The following is a 25,300-nucleotide window of genomic DNA, read 5'->3' on the forward strand; positions in this document are numbered from 1 at the left end:
TTGTTTTTGTCTTCCTCTCCTCCTCCATTAAACTACAAATTGAGGGGAAAGCACGTTTGTAATGTCCCTCAAGCTGTCCTCTACTGATCCCTTTCACAGTGCTGGGCGCAGTTGGTCCTTGACAGTCACAAAACACTTAAGGCCTGAAACACACTTTTCTCTTGCTTTGGACCCAGATTACGCAACAATGCTGCATGCCTTCCACGTGACAACTACATTGCCTCCCCCACCTCTGGCAAATCGCCCCAGCCAATCAGAATGCTTCGCACCTGGCCCACGCTCCACCCCTACCACCGCACGCGGAGGGATCTTCTGTGCAGACTGGTTTCTTCACCAGCGTGCCCAATGCGGCTGCGTGCCGCGCTCTGATTGGCTGAGAGCTGTGAGGGGGAGACGGGAGGACTGCGTGCACAGCCACCTCAGTTACTAAGGGCGGGAGCCCGGCGAAGGTTCCCGTGGCTGGTGCTGCTGGCTCACGAAGTTCGGCCGCGTTCACCATGCCGAACCGCAAGGCCACCAGGAACGCCTACTATTTCTTCGTGCAGGAGAAGATCCCCGAGCTGCGGCGGAGAGGCCTGCCTGTGGCCCGCGTGGCGGACGCCATCCCCTACTGCTCTGCTGACTGGGCGGTAAGGCCGCAGTGGGCTGGACAGTTGGGTGAGCACGCAGGAGGGACGGAGGCCTCAAAGAGGATGGCGACGCCACAGCCTCTGCCGGGAGGAGCGGTGGGGAGCCCCCTGCGGCCTGGCAGGGGGTCAAACTGACGCCTGAACCACAGCCAGCCCCGCGGGGCCGGGCGTCCACCCGCGGGGTGGGGGGCGTGCACTCGGGCCTCACGGCTACTTCTCTTCGTGTCCCCCTCACCCCGCCTTGCGTTTCCCCAAGCTCCTGGGTCAGGATGAGAAGGAGAAGTACGTAGACATGGCTCGAGCGTGGAGGGCCGCCCAGGGGAAGGACTCAGGACCTTCAGAGAAGCAGGTAAAGTCCGCCAGCGTCGAGCAGGCCCCTGCTTGGCGCCTGGGCACGTTCCCCGGGTGCCGGGGTAGTGGCTGGGGGCCACAGAGGGCTGTTGTTTCGCTCCCTGGTGTCAGGATGCCTGCTGTCCCTGCAACGAGCTCCCGAAGTGCAGGGCCCAGGTTGGTGTCGTTTGGCGGCGAAGGCCCGGAAAACCCCCTTAAGGGGAAGCTGCAAGCCAGTGAACCCCAATGAACACAGTGTGGTGGCATTTGGAGCCGGTGCCCGAGGACCGCTAAGGGTCCTTTTCAACCCTTGCACGATCAAAGAACCTTTCTTCGGATATTTAAAAAGTAGTGTGGACCAGTCTCTTTTTAGCATATGTGCTGCCGAAGCGAGCACAGACCAGTCTCTTTTTAAAATGACCCCCAGAACCAAGCCTGCTGCTGTAAATGTTAAATATTGACATATCAGGACTTGCAGATGTTGGTGGATGTCTGTGTGCCTTCCGGATAAGAGCTGCATAAAGGGCATTTGCGTAAATATATATCTGTGGAGGTAGACTATAAAAAAGATTTGTTTCCTTGATTTGTGTCAAGAAAGGGCAGGGTAATTGTGCCCCTCTAGCCCCATGTTCTTTCCCATTCTTACACAGTGAAATTCCATTCTTTCTTTCAACTGACAACTTGGACGGGAATTCTTAAGAGCTTTGCTTGTTTTAAGTTTGAGAGGTTTTTATTTTGAGGATTTACGTTTGAGCAGAAGTTTCTAATCACTTTAATTTGTGTGTATTTATACTTGCGAGCCTTGTTTTCTGTTTTGTTTTGTTTTTTTCTTTTTCTTATTGCAGTTTGCTACAAAACGTTTCATATCAGAAAGTAAGTTGTGTTGTCTGTTCACCTCACTGACACTTGAAGTCAGGGTGCTCTGGATTTTACCTCCAAGTGAAAAGCAATCCGCATTAGAGAACGCTGTCCTTTTGGCCACCGGATTGGCACATGCTATGTGACTCAGCAGGATTAGTTAAGGTGATCAGTAATAGGCAAGGAGCTGTCAGCAAGGATGGTTGAACTTCTTACTCACTATTTATTCACCTGTGATCCAGGATATTTATAGATTTTTTCCATTGGTGTCATTGACAAATGTGGCTTTGTTTACTGGTTGGATTCATTGGCCTAGAGAGGTTACTGAAGTCATCTATGGGGTGTTTTGCAGCTACTTTGCTAAATTTAAGTATATGACATAAAGTGCCCAGCAAGAGTGTAAGTATGTGGTGAATTGTTCTCTTCCTCCTTAGAAACCTGTTTACACCCCACTGAGGAAGCCAGGTGTGCTTGTACCACAGCGGACTGTCTCACCCCCAGATATGTCAAGCTTGTCTCTAAAAAGTGATCAAGGTACAGTGATCCTAACATGTTTTGCTTCCATAAATTTGGGTGCTCAAGTCACTGTGACATGTCTGTTGATCAGTAAATTTGTGTTCTGTTCATTTTGAACTTGCATTTCAAAGTAATTGATTGCAGTTGTTCGAGTTCGATGGCACTGAAGTTGTAAGAGATCAGGTAATTTGCATCTGTTGAAGTAACACTGGAGAGTTGTTTTGGGGGGGTTATTTTTGACAAAACTAGTCTGTTGGTTTCTAGCACTTCATGTGTTATTAAACATATTTAAGTGTTTATAGCTAAACACCTAAATGCATAGAGACTTAGCCTGACCTGTGGTGGTGCAGTGGATAAAGGGTAGACCTGAAACACTGAGGTCGGCGGTTTGAAACCCTGGGCTTGTCTGGTCAAGGCACATATAGAAAGGGATGCTTCCTGCTCCTCCCCACCCCTCTCCTCACTAAAATAAATAAATTAAAAAAAATTTTTTTTAATACATAGAGACTTAAATACATTTTAGTTATAACAGTAAAGATGAACTATTGATCTAGTCTAGAAAAGAACATAAATCGTAAGAGTCCCTGCTGTTGTCTTCTGGCTGTTTTTATTCTTTGTTCTCTGCCTTTGTTTTAACAGTCTTAAATGTGGCTGTCTTGGTAAATAAGACCTTCGCAGATGCTCACATTTTTTTCTCCCTTTAAATAGTTTATAGGTGGTCTTATATATTGGTAAAGAGTAAAGGGTGGACTAAATTATCTATTTTTTTATATCAGAGGTTTTATTGCACTAACTTTTCTTCCTGCCCTTGACTTATTTCCCAAACCCCTTATTTGTTGACTAAGAGTCAGCTTAAGTCATTCTTAAGATTCAGTGCTTATGTATAACTAAATTATCTAGAGTGAGCTGAAAGTGTGAATAATTTCATTCCTTCATGCCATGAGTGGTTACTACTTTAAACCTTGATCAGTGTAATTGGAAAAATTTTGAGTCATTTTTTTTTTTCATACAGTAGGTTAGTGTTCTCTCTTCCAGCTTTTTAGAAATATAAGAACAAAGGAAAATGTTTCTAAAACTTTTGCTTTTGTAGAAGGGGTAAATTTGAGACACTCATCTGTTCACATCTTATGATTTTTTTTTTTAGCTCTCCTTGGAGGCACTTTTTATTTTTTGAACATATTTAGCCATGGCGAGCTGCCTCCTCACTGTGAACAGCGCTTTCTCCCCTGTGAACTAGGCTGTGTGAAATACTCTCTCCAAGAAGGCATTCTAGCTGACTTCCACAGTTTCATTAATCCTGGTAAGTAGCCAGATAGAGTACTTCTAGGTCTTCAAAAATCCCAGTTTTATCTCGACTTTATTTGATAGATAAACTTGTTTGTTTTTTCAAAAGCTGACACACAAGCTGAGTTCTTAAAATGAATTAAGACTTCATGATACTTGTTTGAAAAACTGTGAAGAATTAGGTGTCGACACAGCACCTTTGGCTTTAACCTCAAATAAGCTTTAGAGTTGGGCGGTTGGAGTGCTGAGAACATGGAGCCTGCTCTTTGCTTGTTGGAATGTTCTAAAAGCTTCTTATGCCGGGCTCCCCTCAAGGGTTTCTTTACCTCTTCACTCACCAGCCATCACTTGTTTCTAACTGGCTGTTGCTTTGTATCCTGGAGCAAAATGCTTAACCCGCCTCCCTGAGCCTGTGAGCTCCATAAAGCGGGATTATTCCTATCGGAGAACTGCTCCGAGGAGCGGTGAGAGAGTGTGGGAATGGCCCCACACTTAGTTACAGCGTGTTTTCAGCATCTCTTCTTGCTGCGCCACCTGGTCAAAAGCAGTTTGTTACAAAGACATAGGATTTGTTTTCAGTTCTCAGGAGGGAAAGCAGTCGTTAGGGGAACACGGTACCTTTGAAGGTAAGTAGGAGAAGTGCATATGGAGAAGAGAAAAGGAGAAGAGGTAGAGGAAGGAAGACCTTCTTTAGTTTTGTCAATTGCTTTCAAATTCATGACAGTCAGCCTTTCCCCTTGTTTCTGCATGACAGAAAACTAACGCTGCACATACCATGAGAGGGGCACCAAGCCAAATAACTGTTTTTTTTTTAAATGTGGCTGTAACATAGTAGAACAATAAATTTGGAGGCTTATTCCTCTGGGAAATACCTACACTGTATACCTTTCTCTGTCAAAGACCTCAGGAACACCTGAAGTCCAGCCTGGCTCCTGAGCTAAGACCCCTTGGGCACAGATGTTCTTTATCTAGTATTTTTTCCTAGGTACAGAATAACTTTCTTTTGAAAGTGGCTTAGACAATACATCAGAATTCTTTGATACTTATCATACCTTTGGTTAAAAAAACCCCTAATAAATAGGTTTAATATCTTATATTTTCACATAGCAGTAACACTACGTATGTTATGAACTTGGTCATCCTGCAGAATATGATTACTATAGGATAGCCAGACAGAGATGAGATCTCTGCTTCTCTCAACAAACCATTTTGTATTATAGGTGAAGTTCCACGAGGATTTCGGTTTCATTGTCAGGCAGCAAGTAAGTATAAAGGAACGGGGTGGTATATTGGCATTGAACGAACATGTGTGTGCCTGGTGAAGACTAACTGCTTTAACCAGACACACAGTGTGTGTTGAAGAACCCTGAGTTAATTGTTGGGGACTCTTCAGAGAAGTGGTGGACAGTGTACATGATCCTTAGGAACTCTAAAATGATGTAGACTTGAAGGATAATATTCCTTTTCCTCTATGGGCTTGTGGTTTTATTTTCTGCATATATCCTTTGGCTTCAAATCAGCTGCTTTTACTGGCCAGATAACATAGGTGAGTCTTTCCAAGAGGCAACAGGTCATCTGGATTTAGGGCAATTGTCAGCATCCCTGCTCTTGTGCTTTGGGGCCATTATTAAGTCAATGTGGAAGGTGACCTGAACACAAGTCCTGTGCCACTGTGACAGTCCATCTGGTAACTGAAGTATGTGCTAAGTTGCCGGGGTCCAGCCCCGGGGGGGACCCAGGGGTCCCACAGGAGGAGACGGCGTCGGCGAAATCGAGTGAGAGAGCCGAATTCTTTTCTTTCTCTTTATTCTCTTGTTAGCATTTACTGCCAGGCATCTCTCTCAAATGCTAGTACAGCTCCTTTTTTATACACACACACTAAGTTACAATTACAAGGTATTAATCATTGCTTCTGTTTCACTATGTTTACATGTTTCCAGATAACAGTTAATTTATATCTATAAACTACAAATCAGGTGGCAAATTATTCAAAGTACAATTAAAAAATAACTTGAATAGCGATAACATCGGTAAAAGCTTTTAAGGGATTAGTACTAACTAATAACTCAACTTTACTGTTGTTGTGAGTCAAGGGGCAGAGAGAGATTAACAGACAAAATCATTAAGGACTAGCAAAGGACCACCGCTTGCTCAGGCAAATGGCCTTGAGTTTATGCAGTGTCCTAACTTTCCTCACAAGATAACAAAAGGCTTGCCCATTGAGAAATTGACATAACATTAAGAGTAACTTTTACTTAAAGATATATAGAGTGCACTCGCAAGATAGCTTAGTAGCAACATAATTTCAGAAGACATTAATTGCTATTGCTTCTATGGATGCTTCCATATTCCTCTTTATTATCTGAACGAAAAACCTTGGGAAAGTATATAAATCTCATGAGAATGTCTCACTGAGAAAGCCCAGCACTGCCTTCAGTCATAAAACAATTCTCTTAGCAAAACATTCTTTTCTTGCTGACTGCATTCCCATCCCAGGCCACGCAACGGGCCATTTCATTACACTTTACCTAAGATTCTAATGTCTAGTTAAACTTTATTTATTTACTATATTCACACACTAGCTAAGTTCTAACTATATTCTTTCTAACATGATTAATAAGAAGAAATTCTCCTACAAACTTAACCCTTTATGAAGGATATCATAGCCAGCCTCTTATGTTTATGAGTCCAGTTCAAGGGGCTTACAGGCTTTTCTGTGGAACTTACACCTTCTGTCTCATTTTCAAAGAAATTACTACAAATCTACAGGGAAAGTACGGTACTATTATCCCTGTGCCACAAATAATAGCACACACCCAGAAAAAGGGGGGATATAAGGCCAGATTAATTCAAAAGATTAAAGGGGGAAGTATCGTGCCTTTCCTTGCGGTGACTTTGTCAACCCGCAGCTGTTGGTCTTACTGCGGTGACTCTATCTTCTTTTGCTGTGACTTTGTCAACCAGCAGTTGTGGATCTTCTTCTGCTGTGACCTAGTTAGCCAGCATTAATGGATCGGCTCCCGACACTAAGTGACAAAGGGGCAGTTGATGTCTACGGTGTGAAGGCACTGGACAAAGGAATGTTTCACGTCCTGGGCAGGATGGAGTGGGACACTGTGAGAGCTCATCGCACTGCTCAGAATGGTGCGCAGTTTAAAACACAAATTGTTTATTTTGGAAGCTTTTCATTTATTATTTGTAGACCACAATTGAAGCAGGTAACTGAAGCAGCAGGAAGCAAACTGCTGATAATGGGGGACTACGATACTTAGTTCTGATTCTGGGCTGTCTTCTCCAATATGTGTGTGTCTCCTAGTTGATACAGTTACGTGTAAGATGGGTCAAGTGCTTAACCATCAACAGGCTTGGTACAAGTGCTTAAATATGTTACCCATCTCCTCATCCTGTGTTCCTGCTTCTGTACCACTGTGTATTTGTCTTGGATTTTGAACTCCTGTCTTCTCTGTATTTCCTTCAGGTGATTCCAGTCACAAGATTCCTATTTCAAACTTTGAATTGGGGTGTGACCAAGCAACTGTGCTCCAAAACCTGTATAGATTTATTCATCCAAACCCAGGGAACTGGCCGCCTATCTACTGCAAGGTACTTTCATACTCCGAGGCACCTCCTTACATGTCAGAGGGTCCACAGAAGGGACCCGAGGAAGAACTGTGAGGGCCGGCTCTGTGTGACATGCTCACTGAATCGTGTGTAGTGCAGCTAGGTGTGCGTGTGGTGGAGAGATTCTGAAGACGGCGGAAACTAAACGTGTGTCCACTTTGGTAGACGTCATGTTTTCAGTTCCTGAAATTCCTCCAGCGTCCCTTCGATGTCCTATGCCCTGAAGAAGGGACGCTCTGGTCCATGTACCCGTTCTTCTCCTCCACAGGGTCCCTGTGTACTCACAGCCATTTCGCAGCAGTCCCTGGACTCTCTTTTTGGTCTTCAGAGTTTGGTTTTTTTCTTTTTTTGGTCCAAACTCTTCCAGGCTAGGAGCTGAAACACGAGGTTTTAACCTCACTGTTTGTATATCCGTGAATAGATGATCTTTTTCTGAACATTGGTATCTTCACTTCTTTCCCCTACGTCTCACTTTTTATGAAGTGTGTTAACATGTTTTATGAATGTACCTGGTTACTAACAACAGCAGTGTTTTCTAATATGTACACATAGCTCTTTTTTATAGTTCTCATCTAGTTGTCACAGTCTCCTGTCTCCCCTTCCGCCCCTCCGCGCGTCCTGCCCACCCCCTCCCCCGAGCGAGAGTAACTCAGTGGAGAAAATACTAGTCAGTGTGTTCTCTTCCGTAGTCAGACGACAGGGCCAGAGTGAACTGGTGTCTGAAGCACATGGAGAAGGGGTCAGGTAAGTAGGCCACACTCCGCTCTGCGGGCTCTACTCTCTGCACTCGCTCCCATGTGAAGTGATGTTCTCTGGACCGACGTCCGCTGATTGCATCTGTTTTTCTGTTTACTGTTGAAGAAATCAGGCAAAACCTAGAACTTCTCACTGTTGAGGATCTTGTCGTGGGGATCTACCAGCAAAAACTGCTCAAGGAGCCATCCAAGACCTGGATTCGGAGTCTCCTAGATGTGGCCATGTGGGATTATTCTAGCAACACAAGGTATTTCTGTTGATCTTGTGATAGAGTGATCTTGACCTTTCTTCTGAACTGAGAAAATATGGTAGGATTAGTTTTGGCCTTTCTAGGCCATATTTTCCTATGAAACTCTGAGATCATTGTATTTCCTTGAATATAAGATCCCACTGACTGTGAAGTACCATACATTGTTATGTTGTCTGCTACTAAAAACAAACAAAAAATACTACTAGTTGAACTGACAGCACTTCCTCACTTAGAACTTCTGCGCTGATGAAAGAATGTTTCATATCTATTTAGAGGTTTCATCACATAGAATTCTTGTGTTTACATGTAAGGAATATATAAGTGAAATAAATTAGCTGAAGTACTTTTATTTTGAAATAACTTTGTTTAGAAATAAGTGGTAAGAATAGTACAAAGAAGACCTATGTAGCATTTTCTCAGACTCAACTGTTAACGTTTATACCTTTCCTTTATAACTTTCTCTATGTTTGTATTCCACTTGAGAGTAAGTTGCTGTTTTGCCTTTTTACCCCTCAATAGCCAAGTTTTCTCTTTAAGAACAAGAACACTTTGCGTTACATGTGTAGGATCACACAGGGTATTGCCATTGATACAAGACTATCATCTAACCTAAAGGCCATAGAAACATTTTGCTAGTTCCAATTATGTCTTTTATAACAACAACACCAAAAAAATCTGGTTGGTCTAGGTTTCAAGCCAGATCCCATGTTGCATTGAATTATTATGTCTTTAGGTCCTAATTTGGAGTAGTTCCTTGCTCTGGTTTTCATGACCTGATGTTTGGATGAGCGCAGGCCGGCTAGGTACAGTGTTTCTCAGTCTGGTCTGCCTGTGTTTCCTTGTGAGGAGGTGTGGTTGCGTGCTCTTGTAATATGTCTTCTGGTGTCACATCTGAGCACGTGTTCATCCAGGTACTGGTAATAACTTTGACCACTTGCTTAAGACGGTGTCTGCCTGACTTCCCATCAGAAAGTTTGTGTTTTCCACCTTACGTTTTGTGAGATTCTGTTCCTGAAACTTGAACCTGCTAGTTTTTGCATCCATTGGTGATTTATGCACGCATCTATCATTCCTGTATTTGTGAAGTGGTTTTCTAATCCCCTTGTTGTGTTCTACTGTGAAGAAGAACTTTTCCTTTCGCTGATTTATGCTCATTCACATACTCTATGAGTGTGGACTCAATGGATTCCTGTTTTATTCAGTGGACTGAATGCTGCTATCTCTGTAATGCTGCTATCCATTTACTGTTGTGGCCGGGGGTGGGGGGCGATGCTTCAGAGCAGGGGTTTCTGTGTCCCTTGGGCATCCTCTCATCTGTCTGTTCATCCTTTGTGCTGCTTTTCTCCTCACCCCTGTGGTGCGGCTCACCTGCCCTTCCCCTGCTGCATCTGTGGGTGCAGCTGCCCCGGGAGCCCCATCCTTAGGTGAGGAGAGGGTGAGGGACAGGCTCTGGGCACCAGGTGTGCTCCTCCCTCCCGGAACACCGTGCCCCCATCTGCCCTCAGCGGAGCGGGCTCTGCAGGTGTGCATGCTCACAGCCTTGCACACGTGCATGCATCTCCGTCTCTGTCTGAGTTCCACGGAACCTGTAGCTCCAGGCCGCCCCCAGGGAGTCCTCTGGGTGCCAGGTCTCTATTTTTGTATTTCCCTTCACTGGGAGAGGAGCCTGGCACTCGGGATTGTCACGTGCTTTTTCAGTCCTAGAATACATTAGACCTCGTTCCAGGACTGGTAAGTGACACCACGGTGAATAGACAGACTGTTAACTTAGCTCAGGATGGGTTTTCAGTTGTTTTTCAGTCTGAGGGTAAAGACTCAAAATAGTTTGTTCAAAAGCTTTTGTGGCCCTGGCCGGTTAGCTCAGTTGGTTAAGAGCATTGTCCTGAAATGACAAGGCTAGGGTTTGATCCCGTCAGGGCACACATGGGAAGCAACCAGTGAATACATGGCTGAGTGGAACAGCGGATGAATGCTTCCCTTCCCCTCCTCTATCTGTCCTTCCTCTCTCTGTCTCTAAAAGTCAATCAACTAAAAAACTTTAAGCCCTGGCTGGACAGCTTGGTTGGTTTGAGCATCGTCCTGAAGCGCAGAGGTTGCCAGTTCCATCCCCAGTCAGGGCGCATGCAGGAACAGTTTGATGTTCCTGTCTCTCTCCCTGCCTCTCAAAAAGGCAAACAAACAAAAAAACGTTACTTGGTTTAGATTTTTTTCTTTGCTTTCAGAGTGGTTCAGTTATTCTTCTGAAATATATTTCAGTCCATTTGCTAGTTCTCCATTTTTGTCTCCTTCCATCTTGGTTTAATCTTTTGGAAGTACAGTGTGTTGCCTGACCAGGCGGTGGCGCAGTGGATAGAGCGTCAGACTGGGATGCAGAGGACCCAGGTTCGAGACCCTGAGCTCGCCAGCTTGAGCGCGGGCTCATCTGGTTTGAGCATAATTCCACCAGCTTGAGTCCAAGGTCGCTGGCTCCAGCAAGGGGTTACTAGGCCTGCTGAAGGCCTGTGGTCAAGGCACATATGAGAAAGCAATCAATGAACAACTAAGGTGTTGCAACGCGCAATGAAAAACTAATGATTGATGCTTCTCATCTCTCTCCATTCCTGTCTGTCTGTCCCTGTCTATCCCTCTCTCTGACTCACTCTCTGTCTCTGTAAAAAATAAATAAATTGGAAGTACAGTGTGTTAACTCGGTTCACACGAGAGGGCGTGTTCAGAAGGACACTCACTGCAGTCTAGTTCTGTGAAGGAGCTCCTTGGATCGCATTGAATGTATAAATTAACTTGGGAGAACTGAAATCCTTATCAAGTTGAATTCTGTCCAAAGAACGGGATGTTTTTCAGAAATTTTTTATTTTTGGGTCTTGCCAGTCTGTTTTGAAACTTTTCATGCGCAGTTTGTGCGTTTCGGGGCGGGTGAATGTCATAGGGCAGAGCTGTGCCGCTTGGGGAGCGCTGACTGGGGCGTTGTGACTGATAGGGTCCGTCTGGGCATCTCTTCCCTTGGAAATCAGACACTTTCCATAGGTTTCCACATTGATGTGAAAGTCTGCAAAGTGGTGGTCTCAAAAGTTTTGAAATTTCCTTTGTTTTAATGGTTCTTAAACTTTCCTGTTATTTCTGCTTCCCCTTCCCCCCCCCAAACCAAGCTAGCTTAGTCTAACAGTGTTTATTTGTTAATTGTTTTTCATAATAATGGATTTTCTATTGATTTTATTTGTGTTCATAATAATGGATTTTAATTTATTAGATCTGCTTTGTCATTCTTGTATTAATTTTATAGTTTTATCTTGTTTTCTTTGCACTTTGGTTCTTTTTCTAGTCTTTTGGGTTCTGAACTTAATTCATTAATTTTTTATTTTATTTTTCAATTACATTTACATTTAATATTCTTTTGTTTTTGTTTCGGGTATGCAGTGTGTTTTTATTGATAAATGTGTAGTAGTGTGAATTTTCTTCTAACAGCTTTCAGTGCACAGTAGACAGACATATAGTATTTGTCATTTAAGAAAAATTCTGTCTTTAACCCAGGAGTTAACATAATATAAGGCTTTTCAGTGTGCGGACGGAGGGGGTCTTTCTGGTTCTTGTCAGTCAACTCAGTGTCTCTGTGTCAGATGCGGGGCTGCTGTCCTGGGTCTGGCAGCACACGGACACGGCCCTTCGGGCGAGGGTGAGGACGAGAGGGCCTGCTCGGAGCCCTGGCCCGCTCTGGCATTTCACCTGGGCAGGGGCTGCTCTCGGGTTTCGTACCTCCCAGCGGGAGCTGCTCTTGTCACACAGCCACCTTCAGCGTGGCTAGGGTTGAGGAGATGAGGAGGACGGGACTACTGGCGGGCAGGGATGCTGTTTGCCTCCGTTTCCTGGGGTGTTGGTGCCCTGGGGTGGTGGGGGTGGGCTTCCTGGGTGGGTGTCCTCCAGGGTGCAGGCTCCCCTTGGCCACGTTCAGAGTTAGAAGCAAGGCTGCAGAGCTGAGTTGGGTGCTTGCTGTTTGGTGGGAACTAACAGAGGGATGGTTGACAGGGGGCTGCGTGCTCAGGTGGGCACATTGCCTGAGTGAAGGAGGCACGTGGGGCCCTCGACGGTAGATGCACACCTACTCAGAGGACATACTCATTTGTGACTTTATGTTATGACTATGGAGTACAGTTTCATATGCATTTGAGATTTGTGGCCGCAAAGTGAATATTAATAGTTTAACAAAGTTCTGATTTTCAGCCTATTTTTTGGAATGAATCTTCCTTCACCAGAAAATACACTAACAGTTTTAGGGGGGTTGGTGGGATGATGGGATGATTTGGAGGAAGAGAATCTAGTAGTATGAGTAAAAGCAGATAGAAGCACTGTCACTTTTTTTTTTTTTTTTTTTGTATTTTTCTGAAGCTGGAAACGGGGAGGTAGTCAGACTCCTGCATGTGCCTGACCGGGATCCACCCGGCATGCCCACCAGGGGGCGATGCTCTGCCCATCTTGGGACGTCGCTCTGCCGCAATCAGAGCCATTCTAGCACCTGAGGCAGAGGCCACAGAGCCATCCTCAGCGCCTGGGCCAACTTTGCTCCAGTGGAGCCTTGGCTGCGGGAGGGGAAGAGAGAGACAGAGAAGAAGGAGAGGGGGAGGGGTGGAGAAGCAGATGGGCGCTTCTCCTGTGTGCCCTGGCCAGGAATCGAACCCGGGACTCCTGCACGCCAGGCCAACGCTCTACCACTGAGCCAACTGGCCAGGGCCAGCACTGTCACTTTTAAAAGCACAGTTGGCTGTGAACAACACAGTTTGAACTGAGCGGGTCCATGTGCGCATGGGCTCTGCAGCAGACACCTGTCCTGGCCTGGGTCGTGGTGGGCATCGTGGCTACAGAGGGCCGACTGTCTGCATTGATCTAGCTCGTGTTATACGGGCAGATGCATCGCAGAGTCTGGTATCTACAGGGACCTGAGCCAGACCCTGCGCATCGGAGGGACACCTGATGTTTATAGGGAGTCACAGTTATATACAGACTTTCAGGAACACAGGGGCTTGGCACCCCTAACCCCCTGTATTGTCAGGGGTCAACTGTATAATGGTAGATTTGGAGACATTTTTTCTCTGGATCATACTTTTGTAGGGTTTTATTTTGTCCAGTTTTCTGTGTTTTAGCCCTGGAATACATTGTTAGTTCTCCATCTGCTTTCGCTTCAGGTACAATCTTTAATGGAAACATGTATATGAGGCTAGTACTCTCGGGTGTAAGTTCTAGACAAGGAGCAGAACTAACTAGAATATTAAAATGACTTGATTTCATGTGAGTATGTAAGAATGTAGATTAATTTTAACCTAAGGCTTCATTTTAGTGGTAGAGTTTTATGAATCATATTTATTGAATCACTCTTTGGAAAAGCAGTGGGAAATTCGTAATTTTATTTTTAGATAAATCTTCTATTCAGTTAAATAACTTCCATTAACTACAGATAACTTTTTTTTTTAATCAAGTAAGAGGAGGGGACGCAGAGACAGACTCCCACATATGCCCCAACCAGGATCCACCTGGAAAGCCCACTAGGGGGCGATGCTCTGCCCATGTGGTGCTGCTGCTCTACTGCTCAGCAACCAAGCTATTTTAGCGCCTGAGGGAGGCCATGGAACCATCCTCAGCCCCACGGGACCAGCTTGTTCATTTGAGCCTTAGCTGTGGGAGGGGAAGGGGGGAGAAGGGGTGGTGGTGAAGCAGATGGTTGCTTATCCTATGTGCCCTGACTGGGAATCAAACTTGGGATTTCTATATGCCAGGCTGACGTTCTACCACTGAGCCAACTGGCCAGGGGTGATGTTTTATCCTTAACGGTTTAGCATGTTGGTTCTTTGAAGTGAAGACTCTTGCTGAGGTCAGGCAGGCTGTGCATTGAGTGGCACTGCTGTTTGGAGTGGTGGGTGCCTGTTCACATGGTGGAGAGACATGCACAGACTGTCATGTCTCCATTGTGAAAGTGCACTGTTGTCACTTCCTGTCCAGCATCACCTTCTCAGTGATGCCTCTCGTGCCGCCTGATCTGAACGGTCATTCTCCAGCATTTCATACCATCGCTCTTGTCTGTTTTTCCTGCCTTAGAACTTATTAAATTATTATGTGTGATGCTTCCATATATATATATATATATATATATTTTTTTTTTTTTTTTGTATTTTTCTGAAGCTGGAAACGGGGAGAGACAGTCAGACAGACTCCCGCATGCGCCCGACCGGGATCCACCCGGCACGCCCACCAGGGGCAACGCTCTGCCGTGACCAGAGCCACTCTAGCGCCTGGGGCAGAGGCCAAGGAGCCATCCCCAGCGCCCGGGCCATCTTTGCTCCAGTGGAGCCTTGGCTGCGGGAGGGGAAGAGAGAGACAGAGAGGAAGGAAGGGGGGGGGGTGGAGAAGCAAATGGGCACTTCTCCTATGTGCCCTGGCCGGGAATCGAACTCGGGTCCCCCGCACGCCAGGCTGATGCTCTACCGCTGAGCCAACCGGCCAGGGCCTGCTTCCATATTTTTTGACCTGTCTTGCCCATTACAAAGTCAGTCTTGGATGGATAGAGTTCCTGTGTTTCATTCAGCACTGTGTCCCCGTGCCTGGAACGTCTGGTAACTGTTTGCACTCAGCAAGCATTTGCTGAGTGAGTGAATGTTAACCAGGGTCACTAATGTGTTGCTGGAACACTCATTTTATTTGAAGCTAAAATGACCTGTTCTGGTTATGTGTGGCTTGCAAAGCATCATAAGTTTGCATCAGAGGAGGTAAAAAAAATCTGTCCTTTTTTAAAAATCTAGTTTTTGTGTATTCGATTTAGAAGCCTTAATCTTTAAGTAATAGTATCAGTTTTTCTTGAATGATTTCAGCTAGGTAAATTAGAAGTAGGCATGTAAAAAAGCCCATAAGCAGTGCTCCTTTCAGATTGGATAGTAAAGCCCTTCTCTTACACAGGTGCAAGTGGCATGAAGAAAATGACATTCTCTTCTGCGCTTTGGCTGTTTGCAAGAAAATTGCGTAAGTTAGCAGAAGGAGCCCCTTCCCCTACTGGTGCTGCCGCGTCCCCAGCATCGGGCTGGCTGTTGTTTAGCAAGTAGGGTGAATCAGTGCTCACCCTTCTTTCCACAGTTCTCTTAAAACAAGTGAGGTTTCGTTCACGTTTTTTTACTGTTCTGCCACGTCCCTGCCTGTCGGGCAGTTACCACTGAGCGATGTGGGTGAACCTTCACAAGCACTCACTGACCCTCCCTGCCGAGAGTCCTGCGGGAGAGCGTTGTCCCCTCCTGTCCCCTTCTGCCGCACTGACAGGCCAGCACTTCCTTGTGAAGGCGCTGGAAGTGTGCAGACTCTCCTTCTCCTTCTGTGGGGAAGGCACCTTGAGCCTCAGCGAGCCTCAGCTCCCGGGGGCCCTGGTGGTCCCTCTGCATGCCAGTGGGGTCGGGGCTGAGGGGAGGGAAGGTTTTTAAGTTGTAGCCTTAGTTCTGGTGCTGGCCTCTCCCTGCCTTAGTGTGTGAGAGTTCTAGTAACCTTCACCTCATTCACATCCCCTCACAGTGAACCTGACGTTATGTCTGGTGGTCAGAATACCAAGGGTTAGAAATAGGTGAACATACTGAAGTGAAAGTGCCCACCAGTGGTGGCCAGTTGTATGTTTATCGCTCCCATTCCAGTGCCTTCTCAGGATCTGTTTGTTTTCCCAGAGTACTGCTGCCCGGCCTTCCTATTAGAGCGTTAACGGTGGGCGTGCGGGGTGCTGGATGTGGTGCAGGTGGTGAGCCTTTCTCCCCCTTGAAGGTACTGCATCAGCAACTCTCTGGCCACGCTCTTCGGGATCCAGCTCACTGAAGCCCATGTGCCACTGCAGGACTACAAGGCCAGCAGCAGGGTGACACCCAGAATGGTCATTCTGGATGCAGGGCGGTACCAGGTAAGCGCTGACTTGGGGAGCTGGGTCTCTTCTCATGTCCTACTCTGCGGTCCTGGCTGACGGCAGCTGAAGGTCAGCCGTAGGCTCTCTCCCCTTAGACAGTTTTAAATCTTCATGGCGTGTCAGGCCGAGTGGCCCCTTTGCCCTGACCCCGGTCAGTTCAGGAGCTGGGCACTAACCTTCCAAGTACCTGACTGCGTGCATCACTTCCTGGGTGGCCACACCTGGTAAAGCTGTTAGAATGCATATGTGATTCTTTTAAATGTTAAAGAGATGAAAACGTACCATAATAAAATCTCCAGAGTGTCAAACAGTTCTAAATCTAGATGGATCTTGCATAAAACCCTTTTTTTCCTGGTATAGTTGCCTACTTTCATTAATGAAGTGTTAAGAAAATGAAAATCAGCAATCTTTATTTATTTTTGATAGAGACAGAGTCAGTGAGAGGGACAGATAGGGACAGACAGACAGGAAGGAAGAGAGATGAGAAGCATCAATTCTTCATTGTGGTACCTTAGTTGTTCATTGATTGCCTTCTCACATGTACCTTGACCAGGGGGCCACAGCAGAGCAAGCGACCCCCTGCTCAAGCCAATGACCTTGGGCTTCACAACCTTTGGGCTCAAGCCAGTGACCATGGGGTTATGTCTGTGATCCCACGCTCCAGCCAGCAACCCTGTGCTCAAGCTGGTGAGCCTGTGCTCAAGCCAGCGACCTCGGGGTTTCAAACCTGGGTCTTCCGTGTCCCAGTCCAACTCTTTATCCACTGCGCCACCGCATGGTCAGGCTAAAATTGGCAATCTTTATACAGAACACTTTGAAACATTCTAAAAATTAAATACTGGAATATAGGTAATATAATTTTTTTTTTTTGTATTTTTCTGAAGCTGGAAACGGGGAGAGACAGTCAGACAGACTCCCGCATGCGCCCGACCAGGATCCACCCGGCACGACGCTCTGACCCTCCGGGGCATCGCTCTGCCGCAACCAGAGCCACTCTAGCGCCTGGGGCAGAGGCCAAGGAGCCATCCCCAGCGCCCGGGCCATCCTTGCTCCAATGGAACCTTGGCTGCGGGAGGGGAAGAGAGAGACAGAGAGGAAGGAGGGGGGTGGAGAAGCAAATGGGCGCTTCTCCTATGTGCCCTGGCCGGGAATTGAACCCGGGTCCCCCGCACACCAGGCCGACGCTCTACCGCTGAGCCAACCGGCCAGGGCCGGTAATATAATTATTTAAAATATGTACTTCAGAGACGTATAATGTTGGATTCAGGGTTGATTAAAAGCTCTCATCTCCCTACCGCCTGCCTCCTCGCTCAGAAGTACCCTGTGCACCCAGAGGTTCTGGGTTCCATTCTGGCCAGGGTTCCCCACCCCAGGACAGCCCCCTGCTCCCTCCACAGCGCTGCTTTTCAGAAGTTGGTCAGACACTGGGAAAGTGGCTTTTAGTGTTTTTTAAAGAGTAATTTGAAACTGTCCTAGATGATCCAATAATTGATAAGAAATGAGTGGATTTTTCCTTTCTGGTGTTTTTTCCTTTTTATAGAAGCTAAGGTTTGGAAGTCCGGGATTCTCTTATTTCAACTACTCCAATCAGGAACCCCGATCTAGCATGCCCATTGGTAAGCATCCTGGTAGGTGAGCCTGTGCATCCCAGGGGCGGGGCCTCGCAGCCAGTGAGGACCCCAGGGTGTGGCCTTAGGCGTGTGCTAGGTGTTGGCTTTGGGATCCAAGATCTGGTTGAATTGGGAGTCTAATTTGTCACTAGCATATTAAAAAATTGGGATATGTACATTTTTTATGTCACTTTGATAGTTTAACTTACTCAGATTTGTTTAGGGGATTTAAACTTAGCTGTTAACTCTTATAGCAGCTCTAATTTTATGATTTTGGTACGAGGATGTCTTTGGGGATTTGGGGAGAGGGGAAAGTTTAAAACCTAGTGACGTGAAACTCAGGTGCTGCCCAAAGAATGTTGGGTAAGGGGGTCAGGGTTGGAAACCAGCAGAAGCCCTTGTTCAGCCTTTGCCCGACTCAGAGCCTCTCTCTGCGGCCCCTCCATCCATCAGGGCCTGGTGGGGGCGGGGGTGGGGAACAGGGGCTGCAGGAGGACACCAGCCGATGGAGGCTCTCTTTACAATAAACTATAAAGTGGCCCTTCTTTTCCTGCATGTCCAATGCCTTAGGTGACGGCCCTCCTGGGGTGAGGCTCTCTGGCCCAAACAGCAGTGTTCGGGGAAGAGGGATCACGCGCTTGCTGGAGGGCATCTCCAGTCCCCCTGGCAATGGCGACAGGCGTGGGTTCTCCAGCTGCGAGGCCGCACTCTCGCTGTACCCGGCCCAGAAGGACGGCTACAGGTCTTTCTCCTCTCTGTCTTAATGATGGCACTTTTCCAATCTCTGGAAAACTCACAGGCTCAAGTTCCCTTCTGACCACAGCCATATTAACAAGCAGACCACATCAATGATAAATGTCACTACTCTAAAAACTGCTTAATTTGTAAGGAAATTCTGTTTCATAGATTAAAGGTAATTGTGGTTGGAGAAATGTTGGTATTCTTTGCGTTTTCTCAAGGGCTTGTTCTGCTTCCTGACTGTAATGGGAGTGCCTTTGAATCAAGGTTTGAGTCCTGTCAGGACAAAAGTGTTATTTGTGGATCTGTGGTTTGGGAATGTTCTGTTTTGACCCTCTTTTCCTCCACAATAAAGACATTTGAATATCTGTTAAGAAAGGTTTTGTAATAGTGTTAATGCATCTCTTCCCGTGATGATATGTAGAACCTTTCTCTTGAGATCTGCTGGCTATTTTCATTGCAAATATCTAAGAAAATTAGCCTTTAACAAAAATAAAGTTTTGTTATTTAAAGTCTTTGAAATAATGTGGACTCTGGCAAAAGGAATCATTTGAATGTTGAGAAGCCGAAATGGGATCATGTAGTTTCTCCCCAAATCACATGGCTGGATAGTGGCCAGATCCCAGGTCCGCGTGACTGCACAGCTCTTCACACGCACCAAGCAGATAGCACGGCGAGTCGCCTGCCTTGCACCCACTCCGGTTCCACATCAGGGCTGTAACGTCACCCTGGAGGAGGAAGAGGGCGGTAGTGACCCTTGTGACTGGAGCCGCAGCCAAGACCACACTCAACAGTGACAAAGGCAGCATGAATGTTAGGGCTGCCTGACCCAAAGTCAAAGTCCCAGTCACACTGACAGAGGGAATGCTTCGAGTGTCGTCAGGTCCAGGTTTTCCTTAACCCCGTGGTCTTCTCTGCTGACACTTGAGTACCTCGTTTGTGGACAAATGTATCCTGTGAAATCCCCACAAACCCCCCATTTACAGACATGCACACGACACAGGCTTGGGTCACAGAGCGTCTTCGTGGGCTGGGAACCCGTCTATCTGAGTCCGGAGACCATGTTGCCCACACACGACATGCTTTTCCCCTCCTCTCCCGTTTCTCAGATCCGATCTTCAAACAAACCAATTGTAGAATGGAAGCTTGTATCTTGCATTTCCGTTAGCAGATTTTTTAAAATTTAAGTACAAGCTTGGAATTCATTTTTCTTCAAAATCAGCACAACTAATTGGATTGGCTGGAAGCAAAAGGGAGGCGTTGGACTGTAACTCAGATCCGTGGTCTTGAGTGCCGAAGTCTGTTCCATGCCATCTGGCTTGGGTCCTGTATTAATCAGTCAACTAATACTTGAAAAATTTACAGATTGTGTCATACTTTTCAGGTATATGTCAAAATAATTCAGTAGTGTTTAGGGAAAAAAAATTTCATTTAGACTTTTGCATATTTCCTGGTTAAATCTATGATTTTTTTTTTCCTTTTGTACACCTAATAGTTTCAAAAAATGCAAAGTAAAAAGTAATCGAGCCTAAGAAGAAATGAACAAATTTACCATCAAGCTGAAAGAGTTAAGCACAAGTCTCTTATTGATAAGCATATTAAAACTCAGTAAATACATAGAATAGTTGAAAATTTAAACAAACTAATAGTTTGTTCACTCCATTTCAAACACATATGGAAATTTTTTTAATGGTAGTGAGCCAAACTATAAAACAAGTCTCAAACTTCAAAGAATTGACAAGTTGTGTTTTTTCTCTACTACTTAGTTATTGTGTATTTTTAAAAAATAAATAGGGCATCGTAATGGAATCCAAAACCAAGTCATAACTAAATGATAATAAAAATTCTGCAGGAAAATTGAACAATAAATACTACATAATACATTAGAAACACTAAGGTGAAAATACAACTTGAAATAGTTACATTGGACAAAAAGCTGAAAATTAAGCATCAAATGTACAGTTTAGGAAGCTAGTAAAAACACTGGAAACGAATACTGTGTGCCAACCCCTCAATACACCCAAGGAAGAGAAGCATGTGGGTGGAGAAAGAGGTGTTGGACAAAAATTCAACAGCCCTTCATGATAAAATCTCCAAGCAAACCAGAAACAATGTGAGTGCCTTCACCTGATGAAAAGCATCTACAAAATTCTACAGCGGCCTGACCAGGCGGTGGCGCAGTGGATAGAGGTCGGACTGGGATGCAAAGGACCCAGGTTTGAGACCCCGAGGTTGCCAGCTTGAGCGTGGGCTCATCTGGTGTGAGCAAAAAGCTCACCAGCTTGGAGCCAAGGTTGATGGCTCAAGCAAGGAGTTACTTGGTCTGCTGAAGGCCTGCGGTCAAGGCACATATGAGAAAGCAGTCAATGAACAACTAAGGTGTCGAACAAAAAACTGATGATTGATGCTTCTCATCTCTCTCAGTTCCTGTCTGTCTGTCCCTATCTATCCCTCTCTGACTCTCTCTGTCTCTGTAAACACACACACACACACACACACACACACACACACACACACACACACACACTACAGCCAATATTCTCCATGGGGAGACTGTAAAATCATTTCCTTTGAATCAGGAACAAGACAAAAAAACTGCCCTCTGCTACTGCTTTTATTCAGCATTGTGCTGGAGTTCTACCAAGTATAACACAAGGAAGTATAAAATGAAAGATTTGGAGAGGAATAAGTGAAATTGTTACTATGCATAGATGTGATTGTCTACACAAAAGCTCAAGAAAAATGTACAGACAAGAGTTTGGCTGGCTGTCATAAGAAATGATGACATCGGAACATTTACAGCAAAATGGTGGGATCTTGATAACATGATACGAAGCGAAATAAGTAAATCAGAAAAAAACCAGGAACTGCATTATTCCATACGTAGGTGGGACATAAAAGTGAAACTAAGAGACATTGATAAGAGTGTGGTGGTTACAGGGGGGAGGGGGGAATGGGAGAGGGAAAGGGGGAGGGGGAGGGGCACAAAGAAAACAAGATAGAAGGTGACAGAGGACAATCTGACTTTGGGTGATGGGTATGCAACATAATTGAACGACAAGATAACCTGGACTTATCTTTGAATATATGTATCCTGATTTATTGATGCCACCCCATTAAAAAAATAATTAAAAAAAAAAAAAAGAGTTTGGCTGGCTGTAAAATCAACTACATTTCTGTACATCAGCAATAAATGATTTAGAAAACAATTTTAAAAAGAAAAGTGGTAACCTAGCGTTTATACTAGCAAAAAGCTTGAGGTACAAAAACAAAAAGACCTTGTTAGATCTATGTGTAGAAAACTGTGAAACGTAAAAAACAAAGACCTAAATAGAGGGTCTATAAATTGAATGCAATTTCCACTAAAATCTCAAGCTTTTGAGGGACTCCATATCCTGATTCTAGAGATGACAAAGGCACAGAAAGGCCAGGCCACGTCAGTGGGAGAAAGATGCAGTTGGTGGTAGTGGTTGGGGGGGCGGGGACAGGACTTGCTCCACAAGGTGTTCAGTGCTTCATTAAGCCTAGGATGGTAGTTAAGGTTGCAAGACTCTGAAGTAAGAATAGACATTCACAAGCGGGACAATTGGAAGACCCAAGCCTTTATGGAACTGGGATAGGTGACAGGTGACGTTTCAGACCAATGGGACTGTTGAGAAAATTGTCCGGGAACAATTGGTGAATGTTCCAGGGAGAAAAAAATTTGAAATTGGACCTCTTCCCCACCGTATTCACAAAAAGCCTCGCCACTTGGTGTAAGAATTGAACTATTTTTTACAAAGGAAGCTTTCTGAATATTTTTAGAAGAGAATGGATAATACCTTTCTGACCTCGAGGCCGTAAAGATCTTCTGAACACAATACCGAAAGACTTCACTATCACGCGATACCTTTGACTACATTAATTTCAGAACTTGCATTCATTAAAAAAAAGGGGTGTGTGTGAAAAAATGCACCACAAATGGGAACCCTGAATCCCAGAATCTGGGGGCGATTGCCTCTGGGGAACGGGAGTGAGGAAACGGGAATCCATGCGTTAAATATCAGCAAATGTTAATGGAGGTGTTTTGGTGAATCAGGCGTTTTGGAGTTTCTTTAGCTCAAATTATGATAGCACAACCTTTAAGTTTCTGCCAGTTGATTTGGGAAAAGCCCAAGTTGAGAGCTACCTGAGACTCTCCTTGTATCTTAGAAAACAAAGACAGGAGAGGTAGTGCTGCGGGCCATATCGGTACAATAAATGTCTTAGCAGCTGCTGAGCAGAAACTATGTGTCCTTAGTGGAAAAAAGAAAAGCAAACTTTTCGCCAGCTGCAGCTGGTTGCCACCCTGGGGATTTGTACCCCATCACATTCTGAAGAATCTAAAAAGCCCATCTCTCCATCTGAGAGGACAGACAAGACTGGCAATTTAAATAAATTGGGCTGCCTAGGACCCAAGAGGCGAGGACGTGCCAGCCAGCAGGGCCCAAAGCGCGTCCAGCACTGGTCCTGGAATTGGCTAGAGATAGCATCCATTCCCCATCTCTTGCGGGCGCACGGGGGCAGGTCCTGGAGACTGATGACAAGCACTTAGCAAGCCTTAACCAGTCGCAGGAGGCCTTTGACTTTGACCAGATCCTAGAAGTGCTCCTTGAGAACGCTTGAATTTTCACAAGAATGCTTTTTAACAAGAAAAAATATATGTATGTTTTTTGTTAGAGGCTTTTGCTGCTGCTGAGTACGACAACCTGAACTTGGAGAGTTGAGCCCCCATCCCAATTCCACTTGAAATAAAGTAGCAGCAACTCCTGCCTAACCCTCCACCAGCCCCCACCTTATGGGCCAATATGGACATCATTGCCCCGTGCCTGTCCCTCAGGACACCCGGCATGCCCACCTTACAGTAAAAAAGCGTACAGTAAAAAAGTGTACACATTCAAAAGATACACAGGGTCCTGGGTCGTCCCTACGCGTGGCATGGATGACACTCCTGTTTCCCTGGGCAGGGGTAGGGGGGTCTCAGGTCTTTTCCACACAGCCACCAGCTTTGGGGGTAGCCTTCCAAAGCGTTCCACTGCTGCTGAGCCATCCCACAAGTGCCCACATTCACCCCTGACTTGGCCTCCCTCTCAAAACTAGACGGAAGCATACTGCTCTGTGTCCTGGAGAACTGGAGGGAACGCCATCATTCCGTAGTTTCCACCTGCTTTTCAACAGGTGCTTGTCTATGCAGACGTGGTTGTGGCACGGGTACACAGGTGTGGCCTGTCCCTGGGTACGGACAGGGACATTGCTTATTCAGCTGCCGTGAATACCCTTGAACATGTAATTTTGCACACAGTGTAATTTTGCACACAAAGCACATAGTATGGTATGAGATGGGTCTGATTGTGCCGATGTGCTAGGTAAACTCAGTATTGCACTATAATTTAGATTCTGTTTGTCTTACAAGTGAGGCTGAGGCTGTTTTATACACCAAAGAGCAATTTATATTTCCTTCTTTGTTAACCAAGCGTCCCTGTCTTTGTCCCACTATGCTGTTGTCTATTTTTATCTCGATTTGCAGGGTACTCTTGATCTGTGAAAGGAGTTGCAAACATTTTATCCCAGCTTGGCGTATTACCTTTTATCTTTATTACCTGCGGTTTTTGCCGTGCGGATATTTTTGTTTTTAAGTGGGCCAGATTTATCTATCTTTCATGTTTGGGGGCTATTACATTTAGAAATGCCTTTCCCTTCATGAGATGAAAAATACTCCGAATATGTTCTACAGTCGCGTTTCAAACTGCCAGGATTTCACGGTTCGATATTTCCATGTTTGACCCATCTGAGCTGTATCTTGGTGACAGTGTGAGGTGTGGATACAGGCTGTATTTTATCCAGACAGTTAACCAGTTTCCCCACATCACTTACTAAATAACCCACATTTCCACAGGAACATCGAAGAGCCGTCTTCCTGTGTAGAGGCTTCCCACGTGTATTTAGGTCCCTTCCCAGCTCCATTTGTCTCTGCTCCTGTGTTCTCACGCCCGCATTCCCTAGTTTGGCTTTACAACAAGCCTGTACTATGTATGTGGCCAAGGAACGTTTCATTCATCACCCAACCTCATCCCTTCCCCAAGGTCAGATCCGCTTGTCTTTTCCATCTGCTTAATTAACTCAGATCATGTGTCCATTCATTCATTGTTCCAATGTGTATCAAACACCTAAACACCGGCATTCTGCCAGGTGCAGGAAAGGAAAGGATGACCACAGTTCCAGAGATGTGGGCACAGAGGTGGCACCCTGTCAGCGTTTGGAGAGTGTCAGCTATGGGCAGTTCATGGTCAAGAGCGGGGGCCTCGGGGCAGGTGCCCTCAATTCAGATCTGGCTCCACCACGTCCTGGCTCTGTGGCCTCAGGACAATGACTCAGCCTCTCTGTGCGTCTCATCCAAGCATGGTAATAACAACACCCTGGGCATGTCAGGAGGCAGGAAAGACGAAGGTACTGAGAACATTCTCGGCACCAGGTAAGACGACCCCATCCCGACCTCCAGCCTCCGGGGAGCTCTGATGCTCTGATGAGATGTCCTCTCCCCCACTTTCTCACCCCTGGTTTGCAGGAGTGTCGCCGTGGCCCAGCACCCCACGGTACCCTCACACCGCCATCTGCCTTGAGACTGTCGGGACCTGTGTCCATTCTCCACCCCAAACACCAGGCTCAGGACACCCTCCTCCCCTCCACTTTGGAGCCCACACAGCTCTGTCTCTTTTCTGTCCCTCTCCAGCCCTCCCTGCCCCAGGAAACCCTTCCCTGGGCTGTCTGGAGCCCAAGG

At 45.9% G+C, this 25,300-nt stretch overlaps 1 protein-coding gene across 2 annotated transcripts; it reads left to right on the forward strand.

The window, feature by feature from the left end:
- The first annotated feature begins 472 nt into the window (after positions 1-472).
- MAEL (maelstrom spermatogenic transposon silencer) lies at positions 473-18,530 on the forward strand. Of its 2 annotated transcripts, XM_066371396.1 has the most exons (12): positions 473-629; positions 886-978; positions 2,252-2,351; positions 3,478-3,633; positions 4,838-4,879; positions 7,096-7,220; positions 7,928-7,982; positions 8,100-8,241; positions 15,181-15,243; positions 16,021-16,153; positions 17,697-17,772; positions 18,337-18,530. In XM_066371396.1, the coding sequence occupies exons 1-12, from the start codon at positions 498-500 to the stop codon at positions 18,528-18,530; spliced, it is 1,311 nt and encodes a 436-aa protein (XP_066227493.1). In that variant the 5' UTR covers positions 473-497. The 2 variants fall into 2 exon arrangements, with proteins under 2 accessions (XP_066227493.1, XP_066227494.1); XM_066371397.1 differs by lacking the exon at positions 886-978.
- The last annotated feature ends 6,770 nt before the right edge of the window (positions 18,531-25,300 follow it).

This window comes from Saccopteryx leptura, chromosome 2 (genome assembly GCF_036850995.1).
Source record: "Saccopteryx leptura isolate mSacLep1 chromosome 2, mSacLep1_pri_phased_curated, whole genome shotgun sequence".
Lineage (NCBI taxonomy): Eukaryota > Metazoa > Chordata > Mammalia > Chiroptera > Emballonuridae > Saccopteryx > Saccopteryx leptura.

What these genes read in the sequence shown, in the direction of transcription:
- MAEL (XM_066371396.1), top strand. Translation starts at nt 498, where the DNA reads ATGCCGAACCGCAAGGCCACCAGGAACGCCTACTATTTCTTCGTGCAG. An exon ending in CAGGACCTTCAGAGAAGCAG is followed by an intron (nt 979 to 2,251) that starts GTAAAGTCCGCC and finishes CTTCCTCCTTAG; the next exon opens with AAACCTGTTTACACCCCACT. An exon ending in GGCCGCCTATCTACTGCAAG is followed by an intron (nt 7,221 to 7,927) that starts GTACTTTCATAC and finishes TCTCTTCCGTAG; the next exon opens with TCAGACGACAGGGCCAGAGT.